The sequence below is a fragment of the Musa acuminata genome, chromosome BXJ3-6, assembly GCF_036884655.1.
Source record: "Musa acuminata AAA Group cultivar baxijiao chromosome BXJ3-6, Cavendish_Baxijiao_AAA, whole genome shotgun sequence".
NCBI classification, from domain to species: domain Eukaryota; kingdom Viridiplantae; phylum Streptophyta; class Magnoliopsida; order Zingiberales; family Musaceae; genus Musa; species Musa acuminata.
Genome location: NC_088354.1, coordinates 7,360,215 through 7,380,293, shown reverse-complemented (window position 1 = coordinate 7,380,293; position 20,079 = coordinate 7,360,215). Strand labels below are relative to the sequence as shown.

At 36.3% G+C, this 20,079-nt stretch overlaps 2 protein-coding genes and 1 long non-coding RNA gene across 6 annotated transcripts; all 3 read left to right on the top strand.

The window, feature by feature from the left end:
• Positions 1–786: 786 nt before the first annotated feature.
• LOC135640112 (putative phospholipid-transporting ATPase 9) lies at positions 787–8,749 on the top strand. 2 transcript variants are annotated; one of them, XM_065154250.1, is made up of 13 exons: positions 787–1,219; positions 1,342–1,449; positions 1,599–1,993; positions 2,674–4,013; positions 4,151–4,261; positions 4,399–4,675; positions 4,870–4,958; positions 5,051–5,159; positions 5,666–5,869; positions 5,972–6,097; positions 6,266–6,364; positions 6,444–6,635; positions 7,781–8,749. In XM_065154250.1, the coding sequence occupies exons 2-13, from the start codon at positions 1,428–1,430 to the stop codon at positions 8,423–8,425; spliced, it is 3,609 nt and encodes a 1,202-aa protein (XP_065010322.1). In that variant the 5' UTR covers positions 787–1,219; positions 1,342–1,427; the 3' UTR covers positions 8,426–8,749. The 2 variants fall into 2 exon arrangements, with proteins under 2 accessions (XP_065010322.1, XP_065010321.1); XM_065154249.1 differs by having other exon boundaries at positions 1,311–1,449.
• A 1,446-nt stretch (positions 8,750–10,195) lies between these two features.
• LOC135640505 (uncharacterized) lies at positions 10,196–14,895 on the top strand. Of its 3 annotated transcripts, XR_010497353.1 has the most exons (5): positions 10,196–10,383; positions 10,751–10,801; positions 12,612–12,695; positions 14,269–14,475; positions 14,572–14,895. It is a non-coding gene; the product is annotated as an uncharacterized LOC135640505 (long non-coding RNA). The 3 variants fall into 3 exon arrangements; XR_010497351.1 differs by having other exon boundaries at positions 14,269–14,895; XR_010497352.1 differs by having other exon boundaries at positions 14,241–14,895.
• Positions 14,896–16,269: 1,374 nt separating this feature from the next.
• On the top strand, positions 16,270–18,339 carry LOC135640338 (bidirectional sugar transporter SWEET5-like). Its single transcript, XM_065154664.1, has 7 exons — positions 16,270–16,388; positions 16,476–16,537; positions 16,763–16,799; positions 16,914–17,130; positions 17,228–17,389; positions 17,922–18,041; positions 18,140–18,339. The coding sequence occupies exons 2-7, from the start codon at positions 16,492–16,494 to the stop codon at positions 18,257–18,259; spliced, it is 702 nt and encodes a 233-aa protein (XP_065010736.1). The 5' UTR covers positions 16,270–16,388; positions 16,476–16,491; the 3' UTR covers positions 18,260–18,339.
• The last annotated feature ends 1,740 nt before the right edge of the window (positions 18,340–20,079 follow it).

Below are 20,079 nucleotides of genomic sequence, written 5' to 3'. Positions count from 1 at the left end.
GAGTTTAATGTATCTGCGTGCGTATATACCCCCTCTCTAAAGCACACAATCATATCGAAATATCCAGAACCTAAATTCTTTCCAAAAATGCATTCTTGATTAGGTTAAGGGCTTAATTAATAATATTAAATATGATTTACTGCCCAATCAACATTATTATCGTGTCATCCATATGCATTAATGCTCACCTATATATTTGCGTCAAAAGATTGACCTCCTGAAGACATCAATTTTCTCAAGTAAAAAAAAACATTATTGTAAAAACTTAAATATCTGTCATTTAAATTGACTCCTCAATTCTAACCTTCAGTACTAAAAGATTGGAAGTATATCAATATCTGCCGTTCCTAATTAAAATTAATCATACATAAATTGTGGTTCGTGTGTCTTCTGCAGAAGTATATATATATATATATATATATATATATATATATATATATATATATATATATATATATATATATATATATATATATATATATATATATATATATATATATATATATATATATATATATATATATATACTAATTAAAATTAATCAACGAACACGGAGAGAACCACCGCAATTAATTAGGCGCTTCATATGGTAATAATAAGAATTAGTTTTGACAGGTTGAAACAAAATTAAAGTTATATATATATATATATATATATAAGTTATATATATATATAATTAAAATTATATATATATATATATATATATAACTTTAATTTTGTTTCAACCTGTCAAAACTAATTCTTATTATTACCATATGAAGCGCCTAATTAATTGCGGTGGTTCTCTCCGTGTTCGTTGACGGGGGCTTCGTGGCCGAGGGAGAGCACGACAGGAGGGAAAAGATGACGAGAGAAGCTAGATTTTGGATCAAATGCGAGCGGCGAGAAGCGGGGAGGCCTCAGTCTCCCGTCGGTACAATGTACTTGGTCCTTTACCGCATAGATTAGCCTCGTCGCTTGGTGAATTTTTTTTCGTGGGATTGGTGCGCCATTTCTGCACCAGGGTCATGTGGTGTTCGAGATTTTCGAGGGATTTTCTGGTTCGGATTCTCCCCTACGTCGGGCTCAGGTCAAAGCCGAACTTTGAAGGTTCGACGCGATGTTGCCGCTCCCCAATCCCGAAGCTTTCAGAGAAGATGGCTTCCTAGGACCAGCCGCTTCATTGACGTTTATAGCTGCCGGCAATATTGGTTGATTTCGGGATTCTAGGGTACCAGAGGTAAAGGACCGATTTTTCTGGCCCTTAAATGGATTTCAGCCTTGGAAGTGCATCAAAGGTGTGATCTTTCTCGGTTTTCGTGTATTATCAGATTGAGATTCTCTTCCCTTTTCTGGACTCAGTAATTGCGTAGCTCGTTAGCCTTGGGTACGGAAGAGGTGGGATCCTGTTCGTTTATCTACTTGTTTGTGCAGCTGGGCGTGGGTTAATGTCATGGGTAGTGCTTAAAGGTGAGATCTTCGAGAGCTTTGGGCTGAATACAGGAATTTTGGAGGTTCAGGGGCTTTAAATGTTTTATATCTTTAATATTCCTTGATGGTCCGGCGATCTGTGGTGTTCCTTTTGGGTTTTCTGGTTTGGTGAATTTTTGGTATAACAGGAATGGCGCGAGGGACGAGAAGAAAACTCCATTTCAGCAAATTATACAGCTTTGTTTGTGGTAGATCGAAGTTTGAAGTTGACCACTCTCAGATTGGAGGCCCGGGCTTTTCCCGTGTGGCCTATGCGAATGCGCCAGATTGCTCTGAGGCTGGCAACCTAAACTATGGATCCAACTACGTTTCCACCACCAAGTACACATTGGCTACATTCTTCCCCAAGTCACTGTTTGAGCAGTTCAGGAGGGTTGCAAACTTATACTTTCTATTTACCGCATTCCTTTCTTTTACTTCCTTGGCTCCTTACTCTGCAGTGAGCATAATTATCCCTCTAATCGTGGTGATTGGAGCCACCATGCTGAAGGAGGCCATTGAAGACTGGCGGCGATACCGACAGGTGAATTCTTGCAATCCTTCCCTTTCAAACCACTGTGATAATGTGATCCATCTTTCTCTTGTTATGTAGCAGAAATAGTTTTTTCAATAATGTAAATTTGAATTTTTGACCAAAAGAACTCTTTTTTTACTGAATCTCGATCATGTATAATTCTTGGTTTGTGAATATATGCAGAAATGGGAACAATGTAATATGGTTTGTGAATATTTGGAAGAGAGAGGTTCTTAGTTAAGATAGTTGTGGACCGTTGATGTAAAAGTTTCTAAAATTTCATCTATATATAGTTCAATCATAAAGAAAAAATGAAACCAGCCTTTATTTGCATATCATCTTGCACACACATTGGGTGAAGTTATCAATCACATGGTACCTAGTAGTCTAGCTGTAAAATATTACCTAAAAAACCTCTTTTCCTCAAGAATATGTTCTGTTACCATTACTAAAGGCAACCGAATTTGGTGCTGTTAAAAAAATTCAAACCTGAAAGATCTAATTTATCTCATCCTGACAGAAAGAAAAAACTGTTTGCCTCTTGTAGTTTTTAACTGATAAGGAGGGTTCATGAACTGCCTAAATTATGTTGTTTCTAGTAGCTTTATGAAAGTTCTGTGCAATTAAAAATTCTCCTAATTCCAGATCAAGAATGCTTAAATTTTTTATGTCAATCATTTATTATGCAGGATATCAAGGTGAACAATAGAAAAGTCGAACTATATCATAGGAGTAGCACATTTGGATTTACAGAATGGAAGAATCTTAGGGTTGGTGATATTGTGAAGGTGGAGAAAGATAATTTTTTTCCTGCGGACCTTGTAATGCTTTCTTCGAGTTATGAGGATGGGATATGTTATGTTGAGACAATGAACCTCGATGGAGAAACAAACTTGAAATTGAAACAATCGTTGGAGGTAACTTCAGGTTTACAAGCAGATTCTAGCTTCCAGAATTTCAAAATGATAATCAAATGTGAAGATCCAAATGCAAGCCTCTATACCTTTGTTGGAACTATGGAATATGAAGACCAGGAGTACCCTCTGTCACCTCAACAGCTTCTTCTTAGGGACTCAAAATTGCGAAATACTGACTGCATATATGGAGTAGTTGTTTTCACAGGTCACGATACAAAGGTCATGCAGAATGCCATGAATCCACCATCCAAGAGGAGCAAAATTGAGATGAAAATGGATAAATTGATTTATCTTCTCCTGTTTTCTCTGGTTGTGGTCTCATCTGTTGGTTCAGTTGTCTTTGGTATAATAAGCAGTGATGATCTGCAAGATGGAAAGGTGAAACGATGGTACTTTAGACCTGATGACTCTTCAATATATTATGATCCTAAGAGAGCAGCTGTTGCAGCAATCTTGCATTTCTTGACAGCCATCATGTTGTATAGCTATTTCATCCCGATTTCTTTATATGTTTCCATAGAAATAGTCAAGGTTTTGCAGAGTATTTTTATCAATCAAGACATTCAAATGTATCATGAGGAATCAAATAAGCCTGCTCGTGCACGAACATCAAACTTGAATGAAGAGCTCGGTCAAGTTGCCACAATCCTCTCAGACAAGACTGGAACTCTGACCTGCAACTCTATGGAGTTCATTAAATGCTCAATTGCAGGAATTGCTTATGGCCATGGGTTTACGGAGGTTGAGAGAGCAATAGCTAGGAGGAAAGGGTCCCTGTCGATAGAAAACGAACAATCTAAAGAAAATCATGAGCAAGCAAAACCAGCAATTAAAGGGTATAATTTTGATGATGCACGCATCGTAAATGGAAACTGGGTTTATGAGCCTCATTCTGATATAATTCGGATGTTCTTTCGGCTGCTGGCCATCTGCCACACTGCCATACCTGAAGTAGATGAGGAAACAGGGAAAATATCATATGAAGCTGAATCACCTGATGAGGCAGCTTTTGTCATTGCTGCAAGGGAACTTGGCTTCGAGTTTTACCAGAGGACACAGACAAGAATTTCTATACATGAACTAGATCCAGTGTCATGCAAGCATGTTGAGAAGTAAGAGAGAAATATTCACTAATTTGTTTCAAGCAAATAATGTCGACCACATATGTACCTGATGTAACTTTTGAATTTCTTGATACCTTGTATATTATCTATCTTTTGGCAACTCAGTCTAAGCATTTCTTTTTCAGGTCATATAAGTTATTAAATGTTTTAGAGTTTAATAGCTCCCGGAAGCGGATGTCTGTGGTGGTTCAAGACGATGAAGGAAAGTTGCTACTGCTCAGCAAAGGTGCTGACAGGTGTGTAAGCTATTTATCTTGTCTATCAGAAACATAACAATGGTATAAAACACAGATTTACCACTTCTTATGGCCTTTATTTCTTAGGAACACCTAGAATTTCTGATGGAATTTGTTGTTCATATATTTATATACAGTGTAATGTTTGAAAAGCTTGGGAAAGGTGGAAGAGGATTTGAAAATAAAACAAAGGAGCACATGCATGAATATGCTGATGCTGGTTTAAGAACCTTGGTACTTGCATATCGTCGGCTTGATGAAGAAGAATACAAAAGCTTCAATAAAAGGTTCATGGCTGCTAAGAATTCAGTCACTACTGATAGAGATGAAAAAATTGAGGAAGTTGCAGATTCAATAGAGAGGAATTTGATTCTTCTTGGTGCCACAGCTGTTGAAGACAAACTGCAAAATGGGGTGGGTTGTAAGTTTTATTGGCATGTTTTATGTATGGTTTACATATTTCAGTGGTTGTAGAAGATTCACATAACCAACTCCAAATAGTTGGGACATTATGGTTTTGGTGTTGTTGTTGCATTCATGTATATCTTATGACCATTTTCATGTACGTATTGGTTTATTTCATCATTCACTGGGTAATGGGTGAACAGGTACCTGAATGCATAGACAAGCTTGCACAAGCTGGGATTAAGATATGGGTACTGACTGGTGACAAGATGGAGACAGCCATCAATATAGGGTGTGCACTTATTTGATCTGTACTTTGAATCCTTAACAGGAACAACACTGATTTTCTTCTTGTATGCTGTTTTAACTTCTTACATCTTGCAGCTTTGCATGCAGCCTTTTGAGGCAGGGGATGAAGCAAATAATAATTACCTTGGATGGACCAGAAATAATTCATTTGGAGAAGGATGGAAACAAAGAAGCCATTGCTAAGGTAATTAGTTTAGTAGGAATGTACCAAGAAAAATAGTCAAAGGCCTTCTAGCATGGAGCTGGCATTAAGTGGGTTTAATATTTGTACAGTTGATCTCTGTCAATTCTAGAAATGATAAAGTATCATAGTAGATATCTAAACTATTAAGGAATCTGAAGAAAGATAGTGCAGTTCAAACTTCTAAGCAAATAATGATGTCCTAAATTAGTGGTACTTGCAAACATCAATTTGTCCTGCCTCTCTTAACAAAAAAATCCCACATAACTTGCATTCAATTTAACTCAGTTGGAACTGTACCACCAAATCATCCTCAAATCTTACTATTTTGATGACTCTGAGCTAGCATAGTAATATCCAGAAGATTTTGTTTATGTGCTTCTCTATAGATGTTACATTTGGTCTCCGGGTATGAGGATTCTTTAAATTTAGACTTGCAGTGATGTCCAAAAATCAACTTTTTGTTTTTCATTTTTGCCTTTTCTACAGAAACTTGCATGATATTTCAGGTGTCAAGGGATAGTGTACTCTATCAGATAAATGAAGGAAAGAAACTACTTAGTTCATCAAATACTGAATCATTTGCCTTGGTTATTGATGGAAGATCACTTGCATATGCTTTGGAAGATGATGCTAAGAACTTATTCTTACAACTGGCTGTTGGTTGTGCATCAGTTATATGCTGCCGCTCCTCCCCCAAACAAAAAGCCCTTGTGAGTATGGATGACATTCTACGTGTAAAAAAGAATAATCTGGTTGACGCCAGGTAATACATGTGGATTGAAACTAATGAAGGAATTTCTGAAAAATTCTAGGTCACAAGGCTTGTTAAAGCTGGCAGTGGTAAGGTGACCCTAGCAATTGGTGATGGGGCCAATGATGTCGGCATGCTCCAAGAAGCGGATATAGGGGTTGGTATCAGTGGTGCTGAAGGAATGCAGGTTAGTGATCAAAAGCTACATGTTTGGTAGCAGAAGAGCACTGAAAAAATTCAGCAATTAGTTGCTGGAATGAATGCTTCTACTTTGCTGCCTCTCTACCCTAAAGTGTCTTAAAAGCTGTACTTCAGTCATCTCTAAAACATACTCTTGGTTGCAACAAATTTTTAGGCTGTCATGGCAAGTGACATTGCAATATCTCAATTTCGCTTTTTGGAGCGTTTGCTACTTGTGCATGGGCATTGGTGTTACCGAAGGATTTCATTAATGGTATGCTGTCTCCCACATTTTTGAGCTGCAACCTCCTTTGCAGGCAAGTTTTTGACATGTTCCTTACCCCATTTTGCAGATATGTTACTTCTTTTACAAGAATCTTACCTTTGGACTCACCCTCTTCCTATACGAGGCATATTCATCATTCTCTGGTCAACCTGCATATGATGATTGGTATATGTCATTGTATAATGTTGCCTTCACTTCTCTTCCTGCGATTGCTTTGGGGGTCTTTGATCAGGATGTTTCTGCTCGATTTTGTCTAAAGGTATAGTTGTCATCATGGTTCCAAATTATATTCTATGATAATTAATCTCAATTACCTACAATCTCTTGTTTTATAGCATTGTTTTTCAGCTAGCAGTAGTCAAAAGAACTTAACTATACCATCCACACTGTGACAATCTATTAATGTCTCCTGCTAAAACCGGTTGCCTGTTTTTGTTATTAAACATTTAGATATTCTTGTCGCCTGACAAATTCTTGGAAATTATCAGAACCTAGTATTGAAGGTTAATATATCTTGCTAAATCAGGTTGCCTATTTTCATTGTTAAACATTTAGAGCTTGTTATTGCCTACAATTTCCCGAAAACCATTTAAAGCAAAGTTTGAAGATAGATAAGAGTTACTTTAATGGTGGGATTAGATTTATAAATATCGTAAATGGTTAAGTTTTACTTCATTACATCTCTGGATATTGGCACAGCCATCTATCTAGACATTGTAATTGGGCAAGGTACAGATTCAAATGTGCGAGATATTTTCCTCGTTGTCCTCCTTTCTATACGTTTATGAACTTTTGTTTAAAGTTTTGAATTTATATTTGCAAAAAAATGTGTTAACTTTATAAATATCATAAATAGTTTAGTTTTACTTCAATAAACCTCTACCTATTGGCACGGCAATATAACTAATTATGGTAACTGGGCAAGATACAGATTCTGATGTGGGAGACATTTTCATCGTTGTCCTCCTTTCCATACCTTTATGAACATTTGGTTGAATTTTGAATTTATATTTGCAACAAAACGTGATGTGCTAAAAGACAGGAAATGACAAAAGATAATATTATGAAACTTCAGCAAGAAAGTGGGTAAATTCATGCTTTTTAAGGTATAAATATATGCTTTATTTATGTTTTTATAAGACCCAACATATTGTGTCCTCTAGCCCTTGATCAAACAATTTATAAAGGTATTCTTCATTTCTATGGATGAAAAATTTCAAGTGTTCTTTGACCTTATATTCTGTCTTCTAGTCTCTGATATTTCATGAAATTTTTTAAAACAAAAGACAAACATACATTAGATAATTTAACAGGAATGAATGAGAACTACATTGTAGCAAGCAAATGCTTGTTCACCGTTATTACTCCTACATCCTGAAACTCTCTCTCTCTGTTTGGAAACAGTTCCCCATGCTCTACCAAGAAGGTGTGCAGAATCTCCTTTTCAACTGGCTTCAGATACTAAGTTGGATGTTCAGTGGTGTCTGCAATGGTATCATGATCTTCTTCTTCTGCACTACTGCACTGCAGCATCGGGCCTTCCAGAAGGGTGGTGAGGTCGTCGATCTGGAAGTGCTTGGTGCCACAATGTACACATGTGTTGTATGGGTTGTGAATTGTCAAATGGCACTCTCCATCAGCTACTTCACTCTGATACAGCACATGTTCATCTGGGGTGGAATTGCTCTGTGGTATCTCTTCCTTCTGGCCTACGGGGCCATCACACCCACCTTGTCAACCTCTGCCTTCATGGTCTTTGTTGAGGGGTTGGCTCCAGCTCCCGCTTATTGGATCATAACACTCTTTATTGTCGTCGCCACCCTCCTCCCTTGCTTCATTTATTTGGCTATTCAGATGCGGTTCTTCCCAATGCACCACAACATGATTCAATGGATGAGGTTTGATGGTCATGCAGACGATCCCGAGTACTGCCAAGTGGTGCGCCAGAGGTCCGTAAGACCCACCACAGTCGGGGTGTCTGCTCGGGTTGATGCAACGGTTAGTCAGTTAGCAAGGAAAGTCCATGATGTGGTTCACTTGTCACCATAACCTCTCTCATCTGAGTTGGTTCCCCATTGTACAGTTATGCTCTCAACCAGCTGCTTCTCAAACTGGACCATAACATTTCCTTGAGAATGCGTGAGCTCAAGTGAGAGCTGCCTTGCGGATGGATGATGTTGCTTAGAGGGTATATATCCCAATGTCGGGTAGTTGTGTTGTATGATTATTTCCTAATTTTGATGTCATTGCATCTCTTATTTTGATTCTTTGCTGTTTTGGTTTGACTTTTTTTTTTGTATAAAGAAAAAGATTCTTAAGACTTTGTAGCAAGTGTTCATTGGTTAAATAAAATTTGGATTTAACTCGGACTCATTTCTGACCTCCTACGGAAAGGTGATTGAAGCATGACTCAGTTTTCAGTTCTGGCAGAAAGCACTTTTGCCATATGTACATTCCACCTTGTGATGACTACATGGAGTGAGTTTATGTGTTTTCATGCAAAATAGCAACAAAGAAAAAAAAACATTTACAAGATCATTTGTGTGTGTGTGTGTGAGAGAGAGAGAGAGAGAGAGAGAGAGTTTGATTACCCAAAACTGAAATTGAACTCTTCCTTTATCCATCTCCTTTCTTGAATGAGATTGCTTAAAGCAAGGAGGAGCACAACTCAGAAATAAAACTTCTTAATCATCTAAGCAAATGGCCCTGTCGTCTATTTGGATTTCTAGAACCATTTTAGTTGTAAGACCAGAAATCTAAAGCAAAAAAAATAAATAATATGAAGGAAAAAAATCCTAAAAATTAATATCGATCATTCTGGGAAAGAGTATGGGAGAAAACTCGAGAGGATTTATCGTTCTTTAAATACAAGTGCATTAAGTAAAATAAAAATTTCTAGTGTAGGAATATATTTATGATCGACTTGAGATTAGCTCAACTAGATTGATAGTGCAGTGAACAATTTATTTATTTTTTAAATACAAATGTTGAATAACATAAATTTTACATACGTTGTATTTATATTTATTATTAATTTCGAAAATATTCTTTTTGGTATCGAGCTCTCCTCATCAATTTTCTTATGTTGACCTAAATTTTTAAAATAAATAGTCATTCAACTCATTATTTTATCAATACCTATATCTCATCAACTTATTGAGGACACTTGTAGGACTAATTACATATTAGCTTATCTTATGTAATTAGTTATCTTTAGTAAAATATTGTTATCCTTATATAAGATTTAGAAAATAATTTTATATGATTAAAAATAAGAGATTTTGTTGAAACAGTAAACTTAAATATTTCACTTTGTATGGAAATTTCAATATAATTTTTAAAAATATAAGAATCAGGATACTAAAGATAATTAATTATAAAAATTAATCTATAATCAGCCCACACTCATGTGATATTTCTATTGATTTGGTCTGTATTTTAATCATGAGGGTGATAAATGATGGCTTCTGTCTCTTATGATCCGATGATGACGAATTCTTATTTCTTGATTAGCTTTAATTCATTGTGAAATCTTTCCGATCACAAATTCGATGATGTTCTACTTAGTTTTAATTATTTAATCTTATCCTTTGGTATCTTAAAATGACAGAGATATTTTGTGATACAGTAAAAAATTCTTTAAAAAAATAAAAAGATTATTTCAGTTTTTTTTTTGGGCAAAGGGTGAGTGAAAATTAATCAATGAACACTCAGAACAGGAAACACAGAACACAATCCATTGGGAAAATCCCACGACATCGCGTTGTTACTCGTATATATATATATAGGACTGCAGTCAGCCAGTTTCGTTGGGTCGGCACGCGCACCCATCTCTCCGTTGCCTTCGTTCGGGTCTCAGACGAAAGCATCAGGGTTCGTTCCGATGGCTCTCTCGGGGCGTATTAGATCCCCGCTCCCTCTCTTCGGCAGGATCCTCTCGGCCGAATCGCCGGCCGGCGTTGTGCTTTCGTTCGGCCTCCGATCGAATATTTGGAAACCCTACCACGGTAGAACTCTAATCTCGATCTCTTTTAATGCCATTTTTATCGTTCCTACTTTTTCTTTCTTTTATCTTGTGATTTCCATTTTGCGATTTCGATTACGTGATTGTCACATCTGGTTTTGGTTTGCAAAGGTGGAGAACAGTGTTGGTTTACTCTATTGTTCTTGAATAGGGCGTGAAGTTGCGATTCTTTTTTTTATTTATTTATTTGGGAGAAATCACTTTGGATTGGTGTAATGTTAGTAGACGATTATTTGTTTGGATATGAGATATATTTCATCGTATATTTCTTGATGTCGTTGTCGTAGACGTGTAAGATGCGTGTTCTAGGTTTGTAAGATAATGCGTGGATTGTTTTACCTTTCTTGCAGGGTCTGAGGACATTTGCAAGCCAGGCGAAATCAGTTGAAGCCAATGTCAAGGTAAGCACTTTTGAGATATTGTTGTAGTACTGGCTTTTTGGTTCTTGGTGAAAACCATCTCCATAGCACCGGTTTGATTTGATGGGTGTATTTAATTTTTCGTAATCCTTATATCTGTTATCATATGTCATTTTCAGTTTTCTGGCATCATCATCATTTGCTTGTATAACGAGTATAGATAGAATCGTATATACTGGTGTATAATTTCAGTTGAATGTTTCAGTGTATTTCTTGCTTCATATCTGCTTGTTAGTATTGTGTTAGTATATCCAGTGCTTACTAGAGTTTTACATTGTTATGGTAGGTATCAAGTAACAGCAATAATATACACACCATTATGCTTGTCTAGGATTGGTTTTTGGACACAATCGTATATAAGTATCATTTTCTCCATTTAAAAAAAAATGGGATCCTCATGTAGCACATTAAATTGATCTCTATGCAGAAAATATGGGAAAACATCTTTATGAGGATGACTTGATTCATTGAATGCATATCATGCAGACACAAAAAATCATGTTAAATAAGTCTTGGAAGAGATTGCTGATGAGCAGTCTGTCATTCGATCAGTTCTTTAAACTGAAAAAGAACATCAATGACTCATTTGGGATGTAAATCAAATGAAAGTCAAATATGTGGTAGAAAATTAAACCTACTTAACCAAGGAGGTGGTTATGAAGTTCTTTTAAAATGAACCTTTACATGGAACTCATTATATAGTTAAAAGAGATGCTTGTTGATTGCATCTCTTTGTGATGAGTCTCTCACTCCATTTTTCTTTGTTCTTTTTTAACTGTATAAGCTGTTTTGGCTGATAATGGAAGGCTTAGACATATAGAATCTATTGCTAAGGGATTCGTTGAGTTGACTATGGCACACAAGGGAGAGGCGAAGGTCATTGTGGCAACAGTAATTGTAAGTTCTTCTATTTGAATAATTACTTTCATATAAACTAATTTGAAATCCATTGTTCATAAAATAGCTGGTGATGTGAGGATATGTGAAGATGTGGTGAGGACCTTTTACCCATTCTTTAGGACTATTTAGTCTACCTTATTATCAACTAAGATAAGTTTTGTACTGCATTGTGGCAAAGCATGTAAACATTTTTGTAGGTTCCTTTTTACTTTTAAGCTAAATCAAGTAAACGAATAAGTAGATGTGTTTCTCAATCTTCATCTCTCTATCACATAGCATTGCAAAAATCATTGTACTGAACAATCAAACATATTTTATGGCTTACTAATTTTTAGACATTTATGTGCAAGATATAAAAAATTATCATTTAGAACTCTGAGTTTTTTCTTTTCTTTTCTCTATCACTGTGTTTGTTTGTTCACCAGCTACCTCAAGTGTAGCCTTCACACCTATATGTTTTCTATGACAACATCTACTTGTTATCTTGTTCTCATTCCGAATTCACTCAAAGGAATGAATGTGTTTTATATGCTTCTTTCTTTAAATTTCCCTGTAATGAAAAATTAATTTTTGAGGGCTAAAATGACATGGCAGAAAACATCTTCCATGAGTAAGTTCAAATCTTGTTTTTTCTTTTTTGAGGATGCTATTCATGGATATAAATAATTTCAGAAAGTACCTGCCAGTTATAAATTAAGTTTTATGACTCAAATATATGCATTGTTTGAGTCATTGGTAAATTTTGTTGCATTATATGTAGCTTTTGTGATGGAATTTTTATTGACTATAGACCATATTTCTAAACTATTTTTTGTTACAGTTGCTCAGTTTTATCATTTTATTGATTCTCAATTTATTATCTAGCTATTTATTTGTTGCATATTGTCCCCAGCCACTTCTTGCTTAAGAGGAGGAACTTGAGCAGACTTTACAAGATATTTTTGGACGAGGGAAAACTGCCAGGATTGAACAGAAGGTTCTTTCTTGAGTTACCATGTTTAAATGTTGATGCTATAATATTACTTTCATGAAAAGGGAAAATGAGAAAGGAGGATGGGATCCCCTCTTCGGGTCAATAAATAACACCCCAATAATGATGATATAATGTCATATGCTGAAACATCATGTTGTTTTGTTCTTTGTTTGAATATATTTCCCATGGAGAATCATGGTAAATGCTTGCATAATTTGACGTAATTTTGTCTTTTACTTGTTAACTTTACACATTTTTCCTTTTAGGGAGAAAAAGAAGGATCCGTATATGGTTTTTATTGACTTAGAGAAAACCTACGATAAGGTTCTTAGAGATTTATTATGATGAGTTTTAGAAAAGAAAGGTATATCCATAAATTTTATTAATGTTATTAAAGATATGTATGATAATATAGCTTCTAGTGTTAGAACTATAGAGAGTGTGTCTAGTGAGTTTACTATTGGCATGCATACGATTACGTCGAGGATTCGCATTATGTCTCTACCTTTCCACATTGATAATGGATGAATTTACTAGTTACTTACATGATAGACCTCCTTGGTATATGTTATTTGTTAATGATATTATCTTAGTTGATGAGAGTCTAAGTGAAATCAATTATAAACTTGAGCTACAGAGGCAATCATTGGAACCTAAAGGTTTTAGATTAAGTAGAACTAAAACTGAATATATTAAATGTAATTTTAATAATTTTAGAAATAGACAAGAGAATATAGTTAAGTTGGATGGATAAGAAGCTCATTTAGGTAAAAGTCTTAGATATCTTGGATCAATTATTCAACAAGATGGAGAGATCGATAAAGATATTATTCATATAGTAAAAATAGGATGGTTAAAATGATGAGGGGCTTTAGGAGTCTTGTGTGATCGTCGAATACTATTGAGATTAAAGGAAAAATTTTATAAGACTGTTGTGAGACCAACAATACTTTATGGATCTGAATATTAGGCAGTTAAGAAACAATATGTACAAAAAGTTTATGTTATTAAGATGAGACAACATGTACAAAAGTTTATGTTATTAAGATGAGAATGTTGAGATTGATGTCTGGAGTTACTAGGAAAGATTGTATAGAAGAGAGAAAATCATTTAAGATTGTATAGACATATGCTTGGGAAATCTCCGGATGCGGTAGCTAGAAAAGGTGAGATGATTAATATTAATGGTATGAAGAGGGTAGAGGGAAGACCTAAAAAGATTTTAAAAGAAACTATAAATAAATATTGAATTTTTTTGAGTCTAACTAAACATATGACTTTTTACATATCTCAGTAGTGATAAAAGATTCATGTAGTCAACCCGAAATAGTTGGGATTCACGACTTTGTCCTTGTTATTGTAAAGAGAGCTATAAATGAATCAAAACACATTCATACTTGTTGAAATTGCATGTAACATCTGTTGGTTGAGACAATAGAATCTCTTTAGAGAAGTATAGAATCTATTTACTGCAGCAAGCTGGTATGATATTGTTCATAGCTAATGTAGAAGTTTACAAAAATTGCATTTTTTTTTTTCAATTTTCAGATAAATGATTGCCAAGTTTCTCATACAGAAACACATGTTCCAGTACTTCGGCTACGTCTGCTTTTAGTGGGAATTGTTGCAAAACTATGATTCACACACACCGTGGACTGTGGCAACTTTGAAGTTACTGATAGAACAAAGTTTTGGACCCTGCGTTTTAGATACTTTAGTAAATGTGTCTTATACTCCAGAACGACGGGTGATCTTGGTTTCAGCTTTCAAAAACCAGTACTCTGTATTTTTTTTTTAATCAGTTTTTATTTGATGGTTGTCAATTCTGCTTTTTGGGGGATGTGGTGACTTGCCAATTTTATGCCTTTTGCTTTTACAGATTGATCCCAGCATCCTTGGAGGATTGGTCGTTGAATTTGAGAAGAAGGTTTATGTCGTGTCAACAAAGACGAGGGCCAAGAAAATGGAAAATTTCTTAAAGGCCACCGATCAATTTTGACAAGCTCTAATGGCGCCAAAGTGCAACAAACATTCATTGCTTCACTTCTCCTGTATGTTTGTTGTTTCAAGTAAGGTCTACTTAGAGAAAAGCACTCTTTATCATGTTTCCTTGCATGGGCATAGCCCTGCAAAACATCTTCAACTTTCGATGTCTGCTTAGCTGAATGATCAAGAAAATTTATGATGCGTATTCTCGAGGAGATGCTACCTATGGTTGTATTTCTGGCCTCTTTGGCTTGATAACATTCACTAACAATCGGGGTGTTTGTTTTTCCCCATTGACGTTCATCAAATCCTGGAAGTGGGCATACGTTTGATATCAGCCTTGGCTTTGTGGTTGCTGTCTTTGTAGATTCATTATGGATCTTAGCTGCGTATCCATGCTTGCCTTCTTTATAAATTCACTGTAGTCCCCGGTTGTGTATTATGCAAGACACATAATGTAATCAATCCCATGGTTTGATCCGCATCACTCTTGCGCGTGAAGTGACAATGATTTGGACACTCCCTATACCGCGTTGTCATGTGCTTGATTAGTTTTCATGATTCGTGTGACACCCAACAACCCAAAATGGGATCACGCCCAATCATTGGAAGGAAAAATTTTGGTCTTGGAAGACTACTTTGTCGCTCTTGTTTTGTGACGTTCAATCACGAGCCTATTTAACTTCAGTCAACTGCAGCTGGAATTTTTATTTTTATGCTTAGTTAAACATTATCAAACATGTAATTTGAATAACAAGTAAACATACCATACATGGAAATGTTGGAACCCTTCGAAGAACACCCGACAAAAGGAACACAATGTCTAATATATGATTTTGTGGAAGAGCTTAAGATTATTTGATGCTATGGATACAAAAACAAAAAATGGCAAGATGAGCAGATGGGCGTGAACCAATGTAAAAATATTTCTTGTTTTTCATTTCATACAGTAAATTTCTTAACCTAAAAGATAATGTTTTTGCAGTCTCCAAAAGCTTCTAAAAACCATACAATATTTTGTCATATTCCGGAATCTTTTGTTACTTATAGTGGAAAGGTGGTAACTCTCTCGTCAGTGGTCCCTCAAATGCGCTCTCCTGAATCGGTCAAATCCTTATTTATTCTGACTCACTTGTTCTTTGGGTCAACACTCCATCAATAGGATAAGGAATCACCGGTATTTATGATATAATTTTGTCCCAATTTCCCATGCTCATATCAAAATAAACCAAAAAAAAAAAAAATTTGGATTCGACGACCCTCGGAAGAATTAAGCATCGGGATTCGACAAGCGACACACCTGCAATTATGAGAAACAAATAAAAATATAATTTCCTCAGAGGCGTCACCCTCTCGTCCACCACCCGCTTGATCGAGCGGAGTGATGGCAAGCGAGGAGCACTACGTTGGCCACATCAGCGCGACGGATGTAGGGGCGGTGCGATCGGTAAGCGAAGCAAAAGCAAATGGCATTCGATCTGTAATTAATGACAACTACACGGGTTATTTCACTCTGCGGTGCAACGGCCCTCCTGACGCCTAGCCACCTATAAAACCCCCACCATGCACTCCCGTCAACGGAACCGAGCGAGCGAGGGAGCGAGAGCAGAACCGAGGAGAAAGAGGAGCTCAACAAACCGAAGACGCAGGAAATACCTCATCGCGAAGTCCGTCGCCGACCCACGATCGACCTCGCCTTCTTCTTTCCAGGTGATGCATCGGTCGGGCCTGATGTTTCCTCCGTTCTTCCGCTCTGATGCGATCCCCTTGTTTCCTTTTCGTCATCTCATTTGCTAGGGTTCGAGTCCCCAAGATGGTGATGAGCGAGAATACAATCCGCAGCATCATTGGAGTCATAGGTACACATCAGTCGAATCCAACACTAGAGCTATGCTTTGTTCTCCTTTTTCTCGCGAGGGAAAAATGAGCTTAGCCCTCTCGAATTTTTCTTTCTTTTTTTTTTTTTGACCGACGGATATTTCGTTGATTTTTTCCTTTTCGATTTTGGGAAAGATCGAGGCAATATTTCTAACAATTTGCATCTCTTGATTCTTGTTGAGTATACTTTTTTCTTTGGATCACAGGCAATGTCATCTCCTGTGGTCTGTTCCTCTCCCCTCTGTAAGCTCTGATATCCCTTTCCCTCGAATTGTTTTTCCTCCGTCTTTTTTCTTCCTATTTTATGAGCGTTCGAAGAAACCAGATCTGATCTGATCGCTACTGCAACGTCTACAGCCCCACATTCGTGCAAATAATCAAGAAAGGGACGGTGGAGCAGTTCTCCCCCGTCCCCTACCTCGCGACAGCTCTCAACTGCATGCTCTGGATATTCTACGGCCTCCCGTTCGTCCACCCCAACAGCCTCCTCGTCATCACCATCAACAGCATCGGTCTCACATTCGAGTCCGTCTACCTCACCATCTTCTTAATTTACTCCAACGCCCAAGGCCGCGTATGCACGACATGACCTTCTTTCCGTTCTCTATATACATTTCTACCCACCCCTTCTTTTGGATGAAGGCTTTCTTACGTGACCGAACAAACATCAGTTGAAGGTGGTCAAGGTGTTGGCGGCCGAGATAGCATTCGTGGTGGTGGTGGTAGTGGTGGTGCTCCTGGTGGCACACACCTACGAGAGGAGGACGCTCATCGTTGGGATTCTCTGTATCATCTTCGGCACGTGCATGTATGCCGCTCCGCTTTCAGTCATGGTAAGGCCACACTTTCCCCGACTCAGATCAATTCGAAAGCTTAGGTTGTGGTGACAGGAGGTGGGTCTTGACATTAGTCATCAAGTAGGGTTGTCTTTTTGTTATGCTTTCATTTAGTTAAGCATTAAATAGCTTGCTAATAAGCTCCTTGCGCATGTCAGATAGAGTACCAACACTACCTCCTAAGTAGTAATATTTGAAATCATCTACCTATCTCTAGCGCTGTATACCTATGCTGAGGCCTTTCCTCTATTTCCACTATATATATAGCACCACAAATGCCACAAAATCAGTAACTATTTGGTGTAGCAATCTTGCTAAATCTCATGAAGTATCACATCAATTTGTCTAGTTTGTACGTGATCCAATAATTAATATGTTTCATGCTAACCATCTCGCAGCATTGTATGTATACGAATCTCTTCGAACAATGTGCTAGAGTTTCAGCTAGCATCCATTCGCTAGATGACCGTTTATCTGGGATTTTATGATATCTCTTATCTTAATGATCTCTTGATGGTTACTCTGGCAGAAACTGGTCGTCCAGACCAAAAGTGTCAAGTACATGCCCTTCAGCCTCTCTTGTGCTAGCTTTCTTAATGGTATTTGCTGGACGACTTATGCTTTCCTTCCCTTTGACATCAACATCCTGGTAAGGACCTTGCTCTAACATGCATTTCCCACCGTGATGGTCGCATAGACCGTGTAAGTTAAACTACTCATGTTTTTTTATTGGCTTTGCGATGGCAGATTCCCAATGGCTTGGGTACTCTCTTGGCCCTCTCACAGTTGGTCCTTTATGCATGCTACTACAAGGCCACACCGCGAGCGGAACCCAAGTCCGACATTGAGATGCACCAGAGCATTTAACGTTCTGCTTACTCTCTTTCCGATCCGATGCGTGTAAAATTTGTGTTGTTCACTGGACCGTTGCAGGGGTTGTCCCTTCCGAGACGTCGCATACTATCTTCTTCTCTCTGAGAAGCTTATGCGATCAGAATTAGTTTTTTTTTCTTCTGTTTTTTCATAGTTAAAAACTTACTGTATTAGAAATAGAAAAGATATTATTGAGAAAGATAAATCATGATAAGATTATCATGATTTTCTCAATATTTTGATATTATGTTATCATTATTCTAAATCAAAAAATTATGATAACATATTTTAATGATTCTATCAATAATGAAGATCATGATTTCAATATGATCTTCTATATTATGAAATGATTCAGTAAATATTTTATATTTATTATTGTCAAGAAATTATGTAATTATCATTTTTGTAATCTCTTCTTGTATATATAAATTCATACTAATATTAATAAAATTTAGCTAGCCATGCTATCAGAGCCATAATTGCTCCAAGGTGCTTTTTTTATTTTTTATTTGTTATTGTTGTTTTGTACCTCATCGTGGTTGAAAGTAGTATTATAATTTCTATTGAATTTTATGCTTCTTTAGCAAGCCTCTCTCTCTCTCGTGTAAGCTATTTCAAATTTTTATCATTTTCACTTTTGGACATATTCGGTAATGCTTCTGGTTACTCATTTTATATCATCTCTAATTCTTTTATTCTTGAAAATACTATTGTCTCTATTAACTTGCCGACCAAGCTTTTCTTAAATTCACATTCATAAATTATACCTCTTGATATACTTATTTATTTTGTCTTTATGGTTTATGTTGATGACACCATCACTTTCTTCGTAAATGATTAGAGAGAATAATCTTGAAGTTATAAATCCTAAATATATTTTTTTGGATCCGTTAAGATCATCTTCTTAGAAGGAATATCCGTACGTCTCTCTCTCTCCTTAAATTATTCCCTACGTAACCTTTATAAAATTTTCTTATGAAGTATGGTCCAAGATTATAATAATGTGTATCAACCAATCTAGTAGTCGCATAATGCAACTTCGAGAAACTCTCTTTAATCTATTTTTAACTACAAATAGATTATCTAAACTCAAGTGGATGCACGACTAATGCAATAAATCATTTTTCATGTAATAAATAGTTTTGGTTCAAATTACAAGGAGATTTTGGCTATAATTCATACTCGAGCTTTCTAACTATGAATTGTATCTTAAGCAAGAGTCATTATGTTGTTTCTATTATCATCAATTTTGCTAACAAAACTAATATTAGCAATAAAAGCATGATCCATCACCAGCAAGATAATCATCCAAATAATTATTCTAAAGGCAACATGTTTTGGAGACAACATTCACTAACGTCATAACAAAAGTATCAACAAATTCGACCAACAATTTAACAATAGAGTCACATATCAAATATGTGACTTGCAAGAGCATATTATTAATATCAATGCATGCATGCTCCTATTTGATGGATATTTCAACCTTGATACCTAACTTATTCTACATTTCCTACTGCATCATCTACTCGGTTTTCATTACTACCATCGTGTGCTCACTTTGTTGCACAATCTTTTCAACCTTCATTAAACTAACTTGTTAATTCTTGAGCTTCTCATCATGCCACGTCTAATTTGAATAGCCTATCTCTTTATTCAAATTATGATGGTTTAGATGATATCATGATGGGTGATGATAAATGTCTCAAAATAACTCATACAAGTTTTGCATAATTTTTCTCTTCTTTAAAATCTTTTTTACTTTCTAATATTATTTGTGTTCCTCATATGAAAAAGAACATAATATTTATTCA

What these genes read in the sequence shown, in the direction of transcription:
- LOC135640112 (XM_065154250.1), top strand. Translation starts at nt 1,428, where the DNA reads ATGTCATGGGTAGTGCTTAAAG. An exon ending in TCATGCAAGCATGTTGAGAA is followed by an intron (nt 4,014 to 4,150) that starts GTAAGAGAGAAA and finishes TTTCTTTTTCAG; the next exon opens with GTCATATAAGTTATTAAATG. An exon ending in GAGACAGCCATCAATATAGG is followed by an intron (nt 4,959 to 5,050) that starts GTGTGCACTTAT and finishes TACATCTTGCAG; the next exon opens with CTTTGCATGCAGCCTTTTGA.
- LOC135640338 (XM_065154664.1), top strand. Translation starts at nt 16,492, where the DNA reads ATGGTGATGAGCGAGAATACAATCCGCAGCATCATTGGAGTCATAG. An exon ending in GGTCTGTTCCTCTCCCCTCT is followed by an intron (nt 16,800 to 16,913) that starts GTAAGCTCTGAT and finishes CAACGTCTACAG; the next exon opens with CCCCACATTCGTGCAAATAA. An exon ending in ACTCCAACGCCCAAGGCCGC is followed by an intron (nt 17,131 to 17,227) that starts GTATGCACGACA and finishes AACAAACATCAG; the next exon opens with TTGAAGGTGGTCAAGGTGTT.